This window comes from Solea senegalensis, linkage group LG13, assembly GCF_019176455.1.
Source record: "Solea senegalensis isolate Sse05_10M linkage group LG13, IFAPA_SoseM_1, whole genome shotgun sequence".
In the NCBI taxonomy this organism is placed as follows: domain Eukaryota; kingdom Metazoa; phylum Chordata; class Actinopteri; order Pleuronectiformes; family Soleidae; genus Solea; species Solea senegalensis.
The window spans coordinates 8,774,183-8,793,324 of NC_058033.1; the positions used below are offsets into that span (position 1 = coordinate 8,774,183).

Below are 19,142 nucleotides of genomic sequence, written 5' to 3' on the forward strand. Positions count from 1 at the left end.
ACCGATGTCATTATCTTGGTGCACTGTAATTGCTGTAAATTTAACATGTAACTCACTGTGTTTTGATGACGTCCTATGTTTATTGGGCCTCACACTAAAAAAGAAAATGAAAATTACATATTCTGTTATTGGATCTATTGGATAATTGAGACATAGTTCTTTGTGAAAATCAACCATAATAGAGAAGAATACTATATCTGCAGAACGCAGTGGAAGGCAGAAAATTGCTCTGTGAGCCATTGCATTTCCCTGGGGACAAAGTCAGTATTGGATTTAATTGAATTTGGGATTATTTTATGCTGTGAGGGATTCAAATTTCCTCTTTCGAACTGAAAAAACCCCCCCTCGATTGCCATTATTACTATAAATTCATAACCACGAATACTGTTTTGTTACATTATAAATATGTTTGTTTACCTACTAATCTTTAATATCAGCAGCTTTACACAGCTGCTGATATTATAGGCCACAGATTGTTTTGTTTGCAGGACGAAATGTGATTTAAAGTGTAAAAAGTGCATGGAATTTACGTTGAAATGGAACCTACTTTAAAAACTGAGGTTAGCAGAATTAATAGCTTTAATTTTTCTTAAAAATCAAAATGTTTGTGATGTTGGGAATTTGGTCACAAACATCATTATCTTAAAAATGAACCTATTTACCTGCCATAAACAGTAGAGTTCATTCATTCATTCTTTCATAAACAGGCAGAAACTCGGAAGTATTTGCACATCAAGAATATGAGGAAAAAAATAGTATATGTATAATAATGTGTATATTGTATAATAATAGTATAATGCATAATGTGACAAAATATTTTTGTCACATTATACTGTGTATATGTAACTGTCACACATCCATGATAATGCTAAATATAATATACATGGAGTCTAGTTCTGTCCAGACAACAGTAATCTCAAGCCTCTACTTAGTTTTTCAATCAGCAGTCTGTCTTCATCCCCCTCTCTTTGTCCTTGCTCTTCTTTTTCTCTCATGTCCTCTTCCTCCTCCCCTTTTATCTGTCTCCTTCCCGCTCACAGCAGTACCATTACCAAGAAGACGACTCGCCGCCCCTAGACCAGGGATTCCCACGGCTTACCAATGAGGCGCGCTCTCCCGAGCTGGTGCACGTGTCTCAGAAGAACCTGTCTGAGATCGAGAATGTCCACGGCTACGTGTCCCACTCCCACATCTCTCCTCTCAAGGTCAGCACTGGCACTAAATCCTCTCCTTTTACCATAGAGACCATGATCCTCTAACCTTCATCCCAATCCAGCACCATGAACGTCTGCCAACATGGCCTCTCTCTCTCTCTTTCTCTCTCTCATACATTTGCCCTTTAGCTACAGTACATTTAGGAGAAAGTTATGTTTCTTTCTGTGTTTTTATTTCCTTATTGATTTTTATATTACAAGGAAATCACACCAAGATTATAATATTTAGTACAAGTCATTTAGCATACATAACTGCTTGTAAGAAGTGTTTGTTATGTGACAGATAATTGGATACTGGAATTCAGGACAGTGTGTTACTTTTTCTCAAGGTCGATATGTCTTTTCTGCTTTTGTTTTCCACGTGAATGCAAACACACTTCTTGGTTTCTGCTGTTCTTGCTGTGACTTTGTAGTTTTTTGAGTGTCATTGGAAGACAAACCTTTTTTTCTTCTGCGTCGCTGCCTTTCTGCCGTCACTCCTTGCACACACATTGTCTGGATTCATGAAGTGCCATCGACGTGCCCCGGTCTGGACCCTGACGTCTCTGTCTCTCACCGAGGCTGAATTAAGTTAACCCAGGTCAATACAATGATTGTGCTAAAGATGGAGGCTGTTTGTACACATTTGTGCCAGCAGAGGGCGACATTGTATGTGAGGAGAGGTTTTTTTTATTGTGAGTGCAGTTTTGTTCCAGTCAGTGCCGAGTGAATTATGTGCATATTTTCTGTGTGTCACTTCACAGAAGTACGGAGAAGAGGAGAATTCATTTATGATTTTTTTAACTGAAACACAGAGTGTCAAAGCTGTCATTGCAGGCATATGAATTGTGACCGATCACAGATAAGAAGGTCGCTTCATTGTTTCCGTCTGCTCATTTAAGTTTTACTTAAGCTTGACTCTTCCTCGCGTCTTCATCTACTCTTTGGGAAACCTCTAGTCCTGGACTGGAAACACTATGGATTAAATAAGCCTTAAATTAAATCATATAATTTAGGTTTGGAAAATGTAACCAAGCATTACACATAGAAATGTGTTTCTTTTTAAGTTAGTCTAAATTTAATTTAGAAATGTCAAGGAGGAGATTGTGAGGGAAGGAAATGAATTTTCTTTTTTTTGTATTTTTTGTATTAGTTTAATTAATCTCGTACACAGTCAATCTGACCGCATGTGGCAAGTAAGAAGCAAAGTCTGTTTCCATTATGCATCTCTGGGTTGATTTTGTTTGAAATTATGTTGCTTAGAAAGCTTTGGATTGGAGACTTTGTTTCTGCTGATTGTTTGAGTTCTTTATTTCTCTTTGCTGCCTCTTTCTCTTTGTGTTGATGCATTAATGATTGTGTGCTGCTCTAATGGAACGCCAGCAGCTCTGTCCATTGTCATTAATCGTTAGAATCTAACATTATTTTTATTTCTTTGCACATTTTTAACACTCATTTATCAACATTGCAACAGTGACCTTCTATTATTTTTGCTCTTGTGCTGTCAGTCCTTGACGGGAATATGTCTAAAAATCCACCGAGTGAGAGGCTCTTCCTCATAAACAGAAATAATGCAGGAAGCCTGAGTGATCCACTCCACATCATCCTCATTCAGTCTTAACCCATTTCGAATCCTCCCCACTCCCACTCCCACTTCTTTCTCTCTCTCTTTACCCAAGTATACTGGCTAGTGATGTTGTCTCTCGTTTCTTACCTGCAGCCTGCACTGGTTACCCGTTTTGATCTTGCATACCCGAGTGTGACCACAGCAAACTACATGGCAAGTTTTATTTTATGTTATGTCATTTTTATTTGACCTCAGGGAAGGGGAAACCCTAGTCCCTTAACCTTTTTTTTTTGTGTATTCTTTACTCCTCCTTCGTTATGTCTGGGTCTCTTAAGCCCAGATGATGCTGCCTTGCTGTTGCATGGATTTTGCTTTTTGGTGTTTGGTGTCCATTCCCTGAAGAAGCAGGCTTTCTTTTTTTTCAGCAGGCATTTTTGGCCTCTTTGTTTGTCATGATACTCGTAATACTGAGTTAAAGTTATCCCCCCAATGTGTGTTCGTGAAACCTTTTGCTTGCCATCAAACCCCATGTGCTTGTCGTGGTGTCACTGTGATCTGGTGTTAACTTGTCTCGATTAATAACCATATTATGCTGACTTAACCTACACTACACATGCAATAAGAGTTGCTGTTGAGACACATATGTGATGATGAGCCATTGTCAAGCACGTTATTAACGGCGTTAACGCAAAGCCAATTTAACAGCGTCAATTTTCCTTTAATTGCGATTATTAACATTCTTTTGGCCTAGCAGACATTGTAGGTTTTCCTCTCTAACTCTCCTCTCTTATTATTGTGCGGCTCTCACAATAAGAGGAATAACTCAAAATATGCAGGGTGACAGAGATATTGTCTCAATAAAAAAAAAAACATTTCCACTTTTCTATGTTGATAAGAGCATTAAAATGAGGAAAAATAATGGGACATAAAGAAGTCAAGGGACATTTAGAATAGATAACAATGCGCGATTAATTGTGAGTTAACTATGACATTAATGTGATTAATCGCAATTAAATATTTGACTACTTTTAAGTTTATGATAGTATTATTTAAGTGGGATATACACTGTGTAAGTTATGCTTTTTTGTAGAGTAATCACAAGGTCTATCAGTATCTGTGATACATCTCTTTATCAGTATGCTCAGAATATGTTTACAAGTGATCAATTGGCCAGGGTATTGATAAAATGTTCCGATAGTATTGATAGCCGGACTTTGATTGTGATTCCCGAGCGATAACGATTTTATTTGATTCATTTTTACAAAAAATGACGACACATTACATTAAAATGCTTTAGTTCTCGCTGACCCACTTGTCTTTTTGGAGTCCAACACAGAGCAACTTTCCGTCACATTTATCTTGTGGACTGCAAGTCTCGAGTCAGACACCAACACTGTCTGATATTAGTCAAACAGCATGTTGCATGCTTGTCTGCTGACTGACACTGATGAGATTAACTCCTTATTTACAGAAATGTTATATCAATTGGCAACACTTTTAGATTATAGGTGACTCCCTATTCATACCTAGTCGAAACCAGAGAAGTATTGAAGTTTGATACCCAGCCCTAGTGATCAATAAAACAGAAGAGATCGAGGGGTCTTTTTTATGATAAACATTGAGATCTAAGTTCTTGATTTTATAATCCCGAGTATTCCCAGTGATGTTCAAATATAATTTCAAGATAATGGTGCACTTCATTTGGTTAGTGTCATTTGTGCATGTGTCAGTGTTGTGTTGTTGTTGTTGTATGCAAGAAAGTCTAAATGGCCTGTTTGTTGTCCATATATCATTAGATGTTGGTTGGATTTGACTGTGTATATTTTTTGAAGGATTTTAGTCGGTGGACATCTGGATCTTAAGTTATCAGAGTAACAAGCTGAGCAAATGTTGGCAGCAGCTCGACACACGGGGGGCGGGGGGAAGATATAAAAAATGTTGTCTGGCACTTTTTCCTTTACTCTGTTTTGAAACGTGTCCTTCAGTGTTGAGCGCTCAGTATGTTAAAATATTTGAATTGTTTGCACTGACAAAAAAAAAGGGACGAAAGACTACATCTTATTGCTAGTTTGAGACTTTAACAATCTCTTGTAGAATCAATAATGAATACGGAGTGACCACAAGCTCCTCTTGATTATTTTACTTTTTTTTTGTCCCCAATTCACCAAGTAAGTAAATGAAAGTGAAAATTTGCCATGCTGGACGTTTATTTTGTATTTTCCCTCAATTGAGTCTGTTGAGTCAGAGAGGGCAGAGTAAACTGCGTCAACTTTGTCGTCATCTCGACACACGTGGTTTAGGTTGCTTGGTAACGACAGCTGCAACAGGAGTGCAGTCCCCATCCGCCTTGAATGAATGAAAAAAAAAAAACACTTACAAAAGGTATTTTGTACACTTTGTGACACTTCATCTGGAAGAGATGAAAATGAACACAGCAGTCACAGCAGTAAATAACTGCATTAGCGGTGAACTCAATGCAGAATGAAGCTTTCGAGTGCTCGTGTCTTCTTCCTGTGATGTAGTCACAGTTGGTTGTATTCCAATATGTCCAATATTTTTTTATTTGTCCTTTTCTCAGGACATACATCATGAATCACATCCCAGATTTCCTCAAGGACAGTTACAGTGTGAGCTTCATTGTTTGGTTTAACTTCATAGGAAAGATTTTGAAAAACATCATGAAGGTGACATTTGGGGCCAAAAGTGATCAGATTTACAAATATACGGTAATGTAGAATTGAGCGCCTTTTGTTGGGGGATGTTAACGATGATTATTATCAGTCGTTTAACTGCCGTTAAGAATTGCAACGATTAAAAACGCACAGATAAATCAACTGATAGTGTCTGTTTTGTTTCACTGCATGTAAATTTTTCGGACTCGACGTGCTGTGTAATTACTTTTTATGGCAGCGAAGGCCGTACATCAAACAAGTGCAAACACAGTTAGAAGCAGCAGCAGCAGAAGTCACAGTGGACAACAGTGCAGCTATAACCGTATTGTGACTCCTTGGGGCTGAAACAGAAGTAAAAATCTTAATCTGTGACAATTTGGAAACATCTGTGAATAAGGGGGAGGTTGTTTTTTTGTACATGGACTTACTGACTCAAACGCATGTGGTTTATTGTTATTATTGTCAAAATTGTTTGCTTCTTAGTTGCATAATTAGCACAGTTATGTGAGCAATCACAAGCCTAATTTTTTGTAAATGTGTGTGTCATTGTGTGTGTTCTGGGGTCACAGTTTTGACTAATGCAGAGCAGTGGAAAGTGAATTTTAGCGGGAGCTTGTGTAAAATTTAGCAAGTGAATATCCCTCACCTCACCCTTCCCTTTCTTGTGTCTGTTGTGGGATATTGTTAATTCATGGCTGGTCCAAAATGGCTCCTGACATTAATATAAAACCTAGCTTGCAATGATTACTGCAGCGTGGCAAACGTGCATTCCTCACTCACTTTCGGTGCAGCCTGTGCTGAATGAAAACTTTCATGTGAAAGTTGTTTTTTTTTTAAAGATTATATTGCATTTTAAGTTTTTCTCAATTTGATATCTGATCCAGTGTTTTTGACCAGTATCTGACAAATACAGAGACTTAAAAGACTTAAAGTATCGGCCCATCCCTAAAGAAATTTATTTGCTTTCTTTGTAACTCATCACTTTATGCCGTGCTGACCGTACAGAGGATGCACTGTTATCAACAGTTTATCGATTGAATATGTCACGGAGTAGTTGGAAAAACAAATCAATATTAATTTAAATATAAAATACATAGTTTTGGGAGTGGTAAGCACTCTTGCCTTTGCAGCATGACTTTTTCCCACAGTCAAAAAACCTGCAAAATGGGGATTAGGTTAATCGGACACTCTGAATTGACCGTGAGTGTGAGAGTGGATGGTTTTCTCTATGTGGCCCTGTGATGGACTGGCGATCTGTCCACGGTGTACCCCACCTTTCACCCTATGTCAGCTGGGATTGGCATCAGTGCTTCCCCTGACCCTCATGTGGAGGATAAAGCGGTAGATCAGGGGTAGGGAACCTATGGCTCGCGAGCCAGGTGTGGCTCTTTTGATGATTGCATCTGGCTCGCAGATTTCGGCTTTTCAGATAAAACATAAAATATTATGACTTGTTTTAATCCATCCATCGATTTTGGAAGTGGAGGAAACGCAAGTGAATGACATAAATGCAGCACCGTTCTATTCCCTGGCTTTGGATGAGTCAACAGACGTAAGTCATTTGTCGCAGTTTAGTGTGATTGCAAGATATGCTGCTGGTGACACACTGCATGAAGAAAGTCTTGCTGTTCTGCCAATAAAAGGGTCCACAAGAACCATAAGTCGCATTAATGGTGAGTATTATAACAACATTATTTAAAAGAATAAATTCAGAGGCTTATTATACTCACATTTAGTTAAATTCAGTCTTAAAATATATTATATGGCTCTCACTGAAATAAATTTGCAAATATTTTGCTTTCATGGCTCTCTGAGTCAAAAAGGTTCCCGACCCCTGCGGTAGATGATGGATGGACACATAGTTTTGAACATAGTGGCTGTTGCCTTGCAGCAAACAGACCTAGGCTTCAGAACAAGGGCCTGGAGTTTGCATGTCGCCCCCCCCCCAAGTCCAAAATTGCCTGTAGGTGTGAATGTGAGAGTGGGTGGTTGTTTGTCTCTGTTTGCCCTGCGATGGCCTGGCAACCTGTCCAGGGTGGACCCTGCCTTTCGCCCCGTGTCAGCAGGGATAAGCTCCAGTGACCCGCGACCCTCGTGTGGAGGATAAAGCTGTAGACAATGGATGAATTAATGAACACATAGTTTAGCTTCTGTGGGTTTTTCAGCATTGTCACACACATTCATCTGCTTTGATAGCTATTGACTTTCTCTTGTTGTAATTTCCTGGTGGGTTGGTTCTCTCACCATGCTGTGACTACGAGTATACTTAATGTGAATTAATGGGGATGGCAAAATGAGTAAGACGAGTGTGCCGGGACGGGGAGTCCTGGTCGTGTCTAGGACTACGGTCTCTGTGCTCAGGTTTTTTTTTTTTGTTTCCTCTCAGCCTTGGGACTTTTGAATGAAAAATCGCCTTAATACAGCTGGTGTAATTGTGAAGGCAGCAGGGAGGCAAGAGTTATAGTTTGTCTGTGACCTGAGGAAGTGCAAACCCCCTCCTTCACTGGCCAAATCAAGCACCACAGACTGGAGAGTGTGACTCAGCGTAGACATTATTGATTCAAAGTGCTGCATTGTTAATCGATTGCCAGCCTCTTTCCATGGTAATACCAGCTTGTAAAACCACATGCATTTCTCTGGCAGCAATTTCTTCTCTGTCAGTCAGGCAGAGGCGAGCAGGTTTGCACATTTTCTACACCGTCAGTTGAAAGACTGTACATTAACGGCGCATGAGTTATGTGAGCTGAATAAAACAATTAGTGCCTTTGCATATTACCCCTTTGTGGGACTAATAAAGCCTTATCGTATCTTATTTGGAAAAAATAGTCATCCACAAGCAGCAGCAGCAGCAGCAGCCTTCGGGCTGTAGCTGCACTGTTGCATGGTGCAATTTCGAGGCAAAGGTGCAGCCAAGAAGCCGTGCCGCTACCTAATCCATACGGGAAAACCCCAACTTGTTTTGCAGATGTGCAAAGTGCAGCCATGTCCTGTCAAAGCGATTTACTGCTGTTTCGGGGTATCATAAATAATGTCATGTTACATTTTTAGTAGTTCTTATAAAATAATGCCTAATCTTTCGTTTTAGTGCACATTTTTAGGTTATTGTTGTTTTTAGTTGTTATTTTTACAAGACAAAGACACATTTTTATGTTGACTTTCATGTTAGTTATCTAATTGAGTGGCTATGTGAACAGGGAGGCTCCTTACATGAAGCCTTTGCCTTAACACTATATATAATTATATATATTAATTTTGTTTCCATGCAAATCGATTTATTTTCCTGTTAATTACCTTAGTGCTTTGGTTGATGTGCGCTCTCTGCTGGTGGAAGACAGAACTGCACCGTATGCAAGGTTACTGTTAATTTGTACATTTTGTATCGTAAAAATTCTCAACGGTAATTATTTGACTCTGTGACCGATAAACAGCACTTTTATGAAGTTTTATGGCCGACTGTGGGTCACAGAAGTCAGAGCAACAGTTCACTCTCCTTGGAGTGAGATTGCTTTTTCTGATACACTCCCTGTTGTCATAATTCCTCCTCTCTCGTCTTATCCACACAATGGGAGGCCCTGATTGTCTCTCAGATTGGCTTTTCAAGCCACCGCGTGTAAGTGGCCGACATTGATAACAATAACGCCACTAACTGTGCAGCAATCAGGATCGGAGAATCGTTTTCAGTCCGACGTCGCACAAATACACTTCCATCCTGAAGACATTTTGTTTATAGTTGGTAAATAGCTGAGGGCTTTTCATTCAAGGCTCACACCAACTTTATTGTAGGATGTCTCTCTGCCTTGTGTACAGAAACGGTTTGTTTTTATAGCAGAGGCAATTCGAGGGGTTTGATGAGTCCTGTGTTCCTGTGAATATTTTTATTTGGCAATGTAGTGTGTACAAATGATTAAACATGACAAAGACAAACACAGGACACAGGACACGTCATAGCGAGAGGAAAAGGTAAATAAAGCAAAATACAGCTATTTGTCTCCATATAATTTACAGCCGTCTAGATTTGTGATTCATGTTTACAAAAAATGTGAAGCCAGTCTGTGATGACAAAATCATTATCTTAACAAAATGCGGGGAAAAGTGGTTTGAGCGTGTTTTACAACCATTTTAAAGGTAGGGTTGGAGATCCTGGAAAAACAGTTGGAGCAGGCTACATTTTGAATTCAGAAGTCCAAGCGCTTCTCTTCAGACTTCCCTCCAAAGCTATGCCTCCAGAGCACAGGAACTGTAAAGAACGAAGATTCACGAGCACTGCGCAGCACCGTTCATTTTCAGTACGTTTCGGTGACGCCAAGTTATGGATACATGAAAAACAACGCTATGGAGATACTAATGCAGTTCAGTAAACTCTAAATCACTCTTGATTAAGCATATAAAGATGAGTTGCAGTGACAGTTTTCCAGAATGACGAGCGATGTCGAGGAGAAGTCTTCCTCGCTGACCACAGCAAATTAAACTGACGAGTGACTTTTGTCCTTGAAAGTAAAAGCTAAACGTCATAATGGCAGAAAGTAGTTCCGTCACTCTGAACCTGTACAATTTCAGTCTGTTATTTGCAGGTGACAGTTTTTATGTGAGGGCGGTAGATTGTGTTTTATATTGCAGGGTTCCTTGTATTGATTCATTTTGTGTTCGCGGAAACACCGTTCTTGTCCTGGCACAGACAGCAGCCCAATCACACACAGGCAGGTCAGTGCTTTCATGACGAACGTTAACGTGCCCACAGGCAGATGGGTGAATAATGAGCAAGCAGTCGGGATCCTGTGCAGCAGGAAGACTCGTAGGAAATGTTTACACAAGTGAGGTGACAACTGAGTGAGGGCAACAACGGACTGAACACGCACTGGACAGGCAGGAGGCAGAGGCAGTAAGAAATTAAAAAAAAATAAAAGAGAAAACGAGTGCAGACGCACAGGGAGACGGTGACAGCTCCTGGCACAAAGTCAACAAGAAAGGCCAGAGTGCATGTTTTTGTGCAGTGACTTGGGTTATTTCTTTATTTTATGATCTCTTGTTAGTGTTTTATTTTCAGCCCATTCAAAACCATTTTTTCTTTCTATTTTTTTTAAATGTTTTTTAATCACTACTCTTCTGCTCCTCCTCATTGGGTTGCCCATTCATGACTTCTGGGTTTGACAAACACCGACCAACATTTTTTAACGTTTTTCTGACATTTTATGGACCAAGCGATTACTCGATTCATCGTGAATATAATCAACAGATTCATCGATTATGGAAATAATCGTTAGTTGCAGCTCTGCTTGTGCTCTTCGTTTTGGCTAAAACATCAGGAAATTATATCCAAGTCATCTGCATCCATTCTACCACAACTGAAAACACACACACACACACACACACACTCACAGAAGTTACATTTTGATTTGAGGTTCACAAATAAAGAAATAAAAATACAAAAGATTGTGCAAGAAACTGAATCTGTTTGAAAGAAAGAATCACTCAGACGAGGAGAAAATCTCTGGACTGGAGGAGGAAATGGCTGGTGGTGGTCGACAGCAGGCTATCGCTGATTACACCGGTCTGTTGCTATTTAATAATAATACATTAGATAATGATAATAAAAAACTCAATCTCATAATATTACTACTTTATTCTTGAAAGGTTAATTTTTTTTTTCTCCGTCGTACGTTAGTGAAAATGAAAATAAAATACCGGGACGTCTTTCATTAGACCGACAACAAGGTGGAACTGAGACTGAAAGAAAGCATTAACGCCACTTTTCATTCGCAGCTAATTGTGACTGATAGGAGCCAATCAGAAGCTGGCTGCGTGTTATTACTTAAAATGCAGCACACAAATTCTCTTTTGTCCTATTGTCAGTTCATCACTCCTAGCTTTCAGGAGCTTAGGTTTGCAGACCTACATCATATTCCTCATTAAGCTTCATCATAGAATTAGCTGCTGGCCCTGAAAGTGCACCTGCTTCATTTAAAGTGCTGTTATATTAAGGCGCAGTGCACTTTCCATTAAGACAATACAAATCCCACTCATCACAGTCATAGAGGAATTTGACAGAGCCAAATATTGGATTACATGGCCTTTTCTGTGAAGTAGGTTCACTACAAGGAAATTATCCAACTGGAGGTTGCACAGAAGAGTCCATTTATCATAGAAAAGCATGCGTATTCTTTACACAGCTGATCAAACAGCACTCTTTTTTTTCTTTTCTTTCCCTAATTGTGTTAGAAGAAATGTCTAGATTTCAGATCTTCAAAGAGGTTCTTAAAAATGTATGCAGTCCAGGTGTCCCTGTTACCGCTCTCACACATGATCAGGTACTGGTCACGTGTGATCTGGAAATGTTAACTGATAATTACTGCTAACACATGCACTTTCTATTTTACTGACTTCATACAAACCTGCTTTTACACAGCACATTTAGTGGAATCTAAAGAAACAGACCATTGCTAATAGTTTGTTGTTGAGAGCCTCGCTGGACTGTTAACATCTTGCTCTATGTTTTAAATTCTCACATACTGATGATATGAAAGAGCATGTTGGGTGTTAGTCGATTACAGTGATCAGACGTCCTTCGTGGCCCAGGACAGACCAGACTTAGCCCTTAGTGCTCACGCCGCACAGAACGGTGCAGTGTGCGCGCTTGGTAAATTGCCGTGGGAATAATACACAACTCCTTATATGGACATCCTGGGCGTGTGTGTGTGTTCATAGGTCACATTCAGGCTTTAAAAAATGTGTTGTTTTTTTTGTCTTCTTATGCGTTGTTGAGTCAAGTTGTGATTAATTTTATATCGCATTTTTAGTAGCGATAGTCAGCAGAAGTCACAAAATTAGACCGTTTTTTTTTGCTCATAAAAAACGAGCCAGTAAACTTTGAACTGTGACGTATTTCCAAATGTCACAAATTCAATCCGATTTTAAACATTTTCAGTACTGTTTGCTCATGTGTGTTTAAATAGAATTTTTTTTTTTTTTCATCAGATTGCCTATAGGTTGTGCTGAAAAAAAAGCATATAAGACACTCTTTATTTCTTATAGCCTCTGCATATACTGTGCGTTTTAACATAGTAATGGAAAAAAGCAGCCAAAATGCTCTTCACACACTGCCGTCAGGAGCAGCGTGGGGTTAAGTGCAAGGTTAGTATAGTTAATGAAAACTAACAGAAACTAAAATTAGCGCCGCCCTTCTTTAATCGTAGGAGGAACAGGAATACTAACATGGAATGGAACTGGTGTCGAGTGTCTGATTAAAGCTCTGCGCAAAGGAGATTAAAGTGCATGTTTGTAGCGTCCGTCAACAAAGACGGATGCAGTAAAATGTTCTTGTCAGGTTTTTTGAGGTCAGAATAAAGTGGTTCATAGACGGCCCGTGTAACTGCATATGTGCCACCTATCAACCATGGACAGTGTCGAGAATGACTTCCTCATTTGTCAGAAAAAGGGTTGTTTCAAAATCAGCAAGTCAACACGTGAGCAAAGGGAAAAGAGAGGAGGGGAAACACAATGAGCCAAAAAATGTCAAAATGCAAAGTGTGAGTGGCCTTTCCTGCTGATGCTGTTCACAAGTTCCCATCAACGCGAGATTGAACATAATGACGCCCCACAAATAACCCCACAGAGTCACATATATCGCCATCTGCGCGAAAGGTACAGTGCTTTCTGCCCACTTTCACACACACCATGAGATTCCCCCCAAAGTGATTTGCTGTTAGTGGTTTTTCTGCAAGAGGTCAATTTTGTCCACTTTATCTATTTTCCCTTAACATATATATATTTTTTCTTTCTCTCTTCGTCCTCGCTGATAGGAAAGTCATCTGCGAACGAAAATGAACACGAATCAGAGGCGGCGACAACACGCGGAGAATAAAAAAATAAATAAAAATAAGATTAGCGAGCATTTCTTTTATATTGTCGGAGGAGAATTTCCGACAAAACAGAAGAGCGGATAAAAGAGGTCAGCTCTCAGACAGAGGAAAGGAAAATGGAAAGCCATTGAACAGAACAGTCATTAGTCCCAAACAGAGTGCTGTTGTACCTTCTCAGAGCATGAGATGGAGTCTGGTTTTAGCTGAAGGCTGCGTCTAATGCGGGGCATGTTGGATTTGCGATGACCCTTCTTTTATTAATTCAGGCTTTTAAAGAAGAGTCTTTTTTTCTTTCTCTTTTTGGAGCAGATGTGGCTTTAATTCATTTCCATTGTCCCCAAAAGAAGGTCCCATCTAACCTTTTAATAAAAATGGTAATAGATGGTTTAAAAACAACATATAATATCTGCACAACACTCTATGTCCCTATGTACATTTGAGGAATATATTTAGCTAAAATACCATGACTCTGAGTTGTTTTGCAGTAACTTGTGTTGGATAACCTGTGCCATATTCTCATAAGAATAATGTTGGATGTGTATATAAATACCTCGGGGAATACTTTGTTACAGCTGCTGTCTTTTTTCCCCCCCACTTCCTGTCTGTAGCTGCTGTCAGCACCACCCCCCACCCCCTGCTCCCCCCGTCCCTACATCACTTAATGAACGCATTCGATGAGAAGGGGCCATTCATTTCAGGACAAAAACAGCTTAAATTCATGAGCAGAGTGGATCGCACTCTTTGTAGACTGCTACTAAAGGATTTCACTGACAGCAGCTTTAACTAATAGTAATCCTAGTTCAAGTAAACAAGACAAATATGTAAAATTTTTTAGACGATGGAGCGAGTGGAGAGAGTCAAGAACAAGTACGTGTGCTCGTAAGGACACAGGTGTTAAGAGATATAGTCAGTAAGTGCAGGATCAGGATTTTGGCCTGTAAACCACACTGTTATATTCAATATTGCTTCATCAGTTTCTTTTTTTTTTTCTTTCTTTTTTAAAAAATTTAATTGATTACGCCACTTTTATTTGCAGGCCGCCCAAGTCATCGTCGTGATTAATTGTGTAGTATCTGTGGCCAAATGTTTCCCCCACATGGCCGTGTGGGCTGTGCTGTCTGAATTAAAGGCTGACTGGGCCAGCAGTTTAACCTCACTTCACACTGACCATATCGTCTCAGTTTGGCCAGAAAGCAGCAGTCGTTGTTCTCACACCTTTAACTGCAGTAAGATTTTATCCTTAAGCCTGATTTAACACATCAGCAGTAAAAGTTCTACGACTTTTTCTGGCAGATTGTCCCGTTATTGTGTGATAAGGATAGGACTTGTCTCTTTAATTGCACTGATTTTAATACACGAGAATCAAAAGCATCGGCGTGTTATTGCTTTAATTTGAAAAGATCTGAAAGACAAACTCAGTAGCACGACAGAAATCACAATCATTAGAAAGCTATACAAAAAATATAAATACACATTGATTAATCTCAGCTTGTTCAGTTAAAAAAGAAGGAGAAGCAAAAAAAAATCCAATACTAGAAAGCAAATATTTTATCTTTCTTTACTTTTGGCTTATTTACTTACTCAGAGAGTCTGACTCAGCTTCAGCCCGCAGCTAAATAAAAAAACAAAAGCTGCAGCAGATTTAGATCATAATTATTCTTATTATTGTTATCATTAGCTAAAAACCCAGAGGAAGCTTAGGTTTATATTGTATACAGTTCATGTTCATACTATACAGGACAACAAAAAAGACCACTTATATTATGAGGACTTCATGGCAAAAAAAGGCTTTTGCATTAAAACAAAAATCCAGCTAAAGGTTCTCATAGATGCTTAAAGCATTAAAACACACCGATGCACATTCGTCTGAGTGTGGAGAAAAAACAGCTTTGGTGAGAGATCGTTATTCAGTTATTGAAATATGGATCTGCACTTGATATTTATTCTGTCATACAATACAAAGTGTTAAAACACATTTTCAGCCACTAAATCAAACAAACTAAACTGAGACCTAATTCAATGTTTGCTGTTGCATTAGCACGAGTTAAAGCGTCAAGACAATTGATTTGGAATCACCTTAGGTTCTTTGTACTCTTTTGCTTTAGATTGAAGCTACTGGTGTTAAAGAGGTGACACCTACTTAGTAAGCATGTGATCATCAGCACCACACTGCCCCCCCTTTCCGCTATACATCATCAAACACCCACCTCACACGTGGACTTCTCACAACACCGATCTAAAACGTGATGATCACACACTCATGTTCTCATGTTGGCTCTCCTGGCATTGACTCAAACCATTTACAGTGTGTTTAATTATTTTGCACTGTGCAACCCCGTAACAATATAAATGTCATTTTTTTACCTGTGTGTCTGTCCTTGATTGTGTGTCTCTTGTGTTTTAATGCGTGCAGACCTACGGCACAATCGTTCAGCAAGTTCAGGTCAATGGAGCGGCTCGATACGTCAATCTGGGTCAGCGTGCAGCTCTCTAAGCTTAACTGTGTGTATGTGTGTCTGTGTGTGTGTCTGTGTGTGTACTTGTATTTGTTACCCCCTTCTGCCATTCCAAAACCTGGTCCTAGTGAGGCAGACCCTCATTTCTGAGGAACTAGTTAAGTTTGGTGCTAAGATGTGAATTAAGATTAGGGATTTTTGCTTTGTTTAATTGGTACAAATGAATGGAAGTTAATGCAGTGTCCTAAGAAGAATAGCTTTGCAAGCTTGTGTGTGAGTGTGTGTGTAGTCTTCATAAGTACACATTGACATGATTAGATTAATGACAGAGTATATAAATATATTACAAGTCTTTCCCCGTAACCAAACACTGGCTGTTGACATTATAAGCCTCCCTGCTGTATGATTCTGCAGCATTCAGAATGCATTAAAACCACATTAGAACTGTGCTAAGATGATAAGTTTTTTTCCCGATTTGTAAGAGAAAACCGTCTGTCAGATCGATCAATCAGTTAATAATTGGCTACTAAAACTAAATAATAGCCATTAATCACATGTTTAATTGTATAATATTTGGTTTGAGTGAATAAAACTTCAGCTCCTCTTTGACAGTAAAAACTCTTTAATACCTTTTTTTGTTTCAGAATCTCATCACTTGGAGTTTTGGCAAAAATTGATTGACATTTTTCACAATTATCTGACGCTTTATGGACCAAACAATGAGTCTTTTAATCGAGATCAGTTGCTTATTTCACCAGTTGCAGCCTCATCACCGTTTGGAAATAAACACATTAGTTATGTTTGGAGCAAGAATAGGAAAGGCATGGTGGTTAATTGAAAATACAGAAAAGTACTCTGAGCTGTGGTCGTCCGTATACTAAGCAGGGCTAATGTGTGTGGATAAGAGAGACGTGTGATGTTGTGTAGGGGGGGGGAGATGTCGAGTCAAACAAAGACGTGCGCAGAAGAGGAAGCGGCGCTCCACTTGGTCTTTCATAAAGGTTTTGATGAAGGTTGTCCGAGCAGCTCGTTTGTTTGTGTGGCCTTCAGAGTTTTACAGTCGTGTGTTTTGAGGTGATGTTTTAAAGTTGGCCGCGTGGATTTATGGCGTTACCCTGCACTGCGGTAACCTGAAAAAAACATCGATTTTAGAGTATGTGGTTCCACACAATAGACTACAGAGAGAGAGAGCAGCAACAGTTATGCATTAGCTATCTTTCACCATCAAGGTGTCTTTCATTCAGTCTAATTTTGTTATTTTCTTTCACTCCCACTCCCAAGGGAGGCTTTGCACAACAGTTAGTGATATTGCACCTTGATTTTTAAGAGCTATGCTCCGTTTCTATGTCTTACTCTTATCAGTATCAATAACGGAGCCTTTACAACCCTATTTGGACTTTTCACCTTTAGTCAAAAAGAGATGTTTTCATCTGTTTTTATAGCATCAGGGGAAATTAGGAACCAACACTGCTGGAATAGTGAAAAAGTATGATTCAGTCACTTGAAGGAATATGAAATCACTGCCTCGTACCTTGTTTAAAGACTTCTGAGTCATGTATCACTTCAAAATATTTCCGCTCTAACATTTACCATGCCGCGAGTGGAAGTGCCGCTGTAGTAATGACCTAAAACGCTGTTTATTTCCTCATTTAAGTGTTAACCGCAATGAAACTGTAGCAGCATCACCAGTGCCAAAGTAAGACATGTAGATGTGAACGTCGTAGACTGTACAAGGCAAAGACGGGGTGTGCGTTTAATGTGCCCTTTAGAAAAAGTAGAAAACATCACATCTCGTTAATATGAACAGTCTGGCGACACACGGCGGATTTTTGGCTAGCAGGGTGGCCTTACAGCATATAGTGATTGCATGTCCTCCCCTCTCAGCAGGGATTGGCTCCAGCATCCTCTCGACTCTCATGTGGAGGATAAAGCAGTAGATAATAAATGAATGAGAGAATAAATAAACTGTCACTATTATATTCTCTCATATACAGTCACTGGGAACATCTTTAACCTCTGATGTGAGAGAATGCAAATACAGGTGGCCGACCTCTCAAACAAGGCCAAGGGTGGGCGCCGTGAAATTTGCCTCGTCCCGATGACGCTCGTCTTCCCAAACACACACACACACACACACACACCCTTCTCTCTCCCACACACACAAACCCATTTGCACGCACTTACCACAACTTAAGTGAGACCCTGGGGACACAAGGACCCTGCACTCCAGATGGCTCTGCTTGACAGCCTATCACAACTCTCACCAGCAAATGAGGATCCTGCCGCCCTGGACCGTTCAACCTTGACACCCCGAGCTTTCAGCAGCAGACACGAAACAATACACACCTTCCCTCTAATATTCTGTCACTCCTGTTCCTTACCTAATATGTGCTGTCTTTACCGCCACATAGACTTGTGCTTAAATGAGTTGTTCCACAGTGAAAGTACACATCTGTGGAGCCAAATGCATTCATCCATTATTTATCCCAATTTGTCCCTTTTGGGTTGTGGGTGAAATTGGAGCGGCACAACCCGGACAATTGGACAATTCTTGATATTCTTTATGTTTCACTTGAGACAAAAGTCCGGTTGTTGGACTTTGCCGTCATCCGTAACTGAGCATCGTCTGCAAAACGCCAATAAAAATCAAAGTGGCGACGTTCAAAATCAGTCCCCCAAAACGGATAAATGTGATACAGGTCGTTATTAATCAATGAAGCAGAGAAAAATCAAAACAGCTCAGAGATTTGGCTTTGTTGGGTAAATGTCATATGTATCAACCGTTCTAAAGTTATCAGATCTATTTTACATTTCAATGATTAGCACTGATTGAAAAGGCACCATTGTGTATATATATATCTATATATATAGATATATAGACACACTAATGTTTAAAATTACCATTTATCAAGGCAGAAATCAATCTTTTTAATTGCCTCCAAGTGGTTTTGTGTGAATCGTCTGGAAGAGGATGAAGTGAGTTTCAAGGAAACGTTACTTTTCTTTCTAACCCTGTGATGTGGTGCAGTGTGGCGTCCTGATCAGGAGGTCTGAACCTTGGTCATCGGTTTGAGCACTACAATAACATGTACTGACAGCAGCTGACCGGACCTATACGTTGCTCGGGTTATAAGCTAATGGAATGTCGGGGTTCAGATAGATTTTCTTTCTCTTAAATGACAGGATTTTCAGTACTTGAGGTTGCGAAACAGTCATGAATGATAAGCAGTTCCATCCCATCCAATAGATAGATAGATAGATAGATAGCATTTAGAAAATGAAAAGTACTACAAAAAAGGGGTTAACAAAGGGGGAAAAACACTGGCACACGTAGGCCTACCCTGCAAAAAACCACAGAATTTTGTAGATCTATTTGAGTCCTTCTGTTATCTGTGGAA

At 39.6% G+C, this 19,142-nt stretch overlaps 1 protein-coding gene across 23 annotated transcripts in view; it reads left to right on the forward strand.

Moving 5' to 3' along the window:
* Window positions 1-19,142, forward strand: part of dlg2 (discs, large homolog 2 (Drosophila)) — a 153,467-nt gene that overhangs the window by 63,364 nt on the left and 70,961 nt on the right. For 22 of the 23 annotated variants that reach the window (XM_044042683.1, XM_044042687.1, XM_044042690.1 and 19 more), the window contains 2 exons: window positions 1,041-1,205; window positions 2,914-2,973. In XM_044042683.1, the coding sequence (XP_043898618.1) occupies window positions 1,041-1,205; window positions 2,914-2,973 (225 nt within the window). Of the gene's footprint in view, window positions 1-521; window positions 561-1,040; window positions 1,206-2,913; window positions 2,974-19,142 lie in introns of those variants that run through there. The other variant, XM_044042706.1, reaches the window with a different exon arrangement.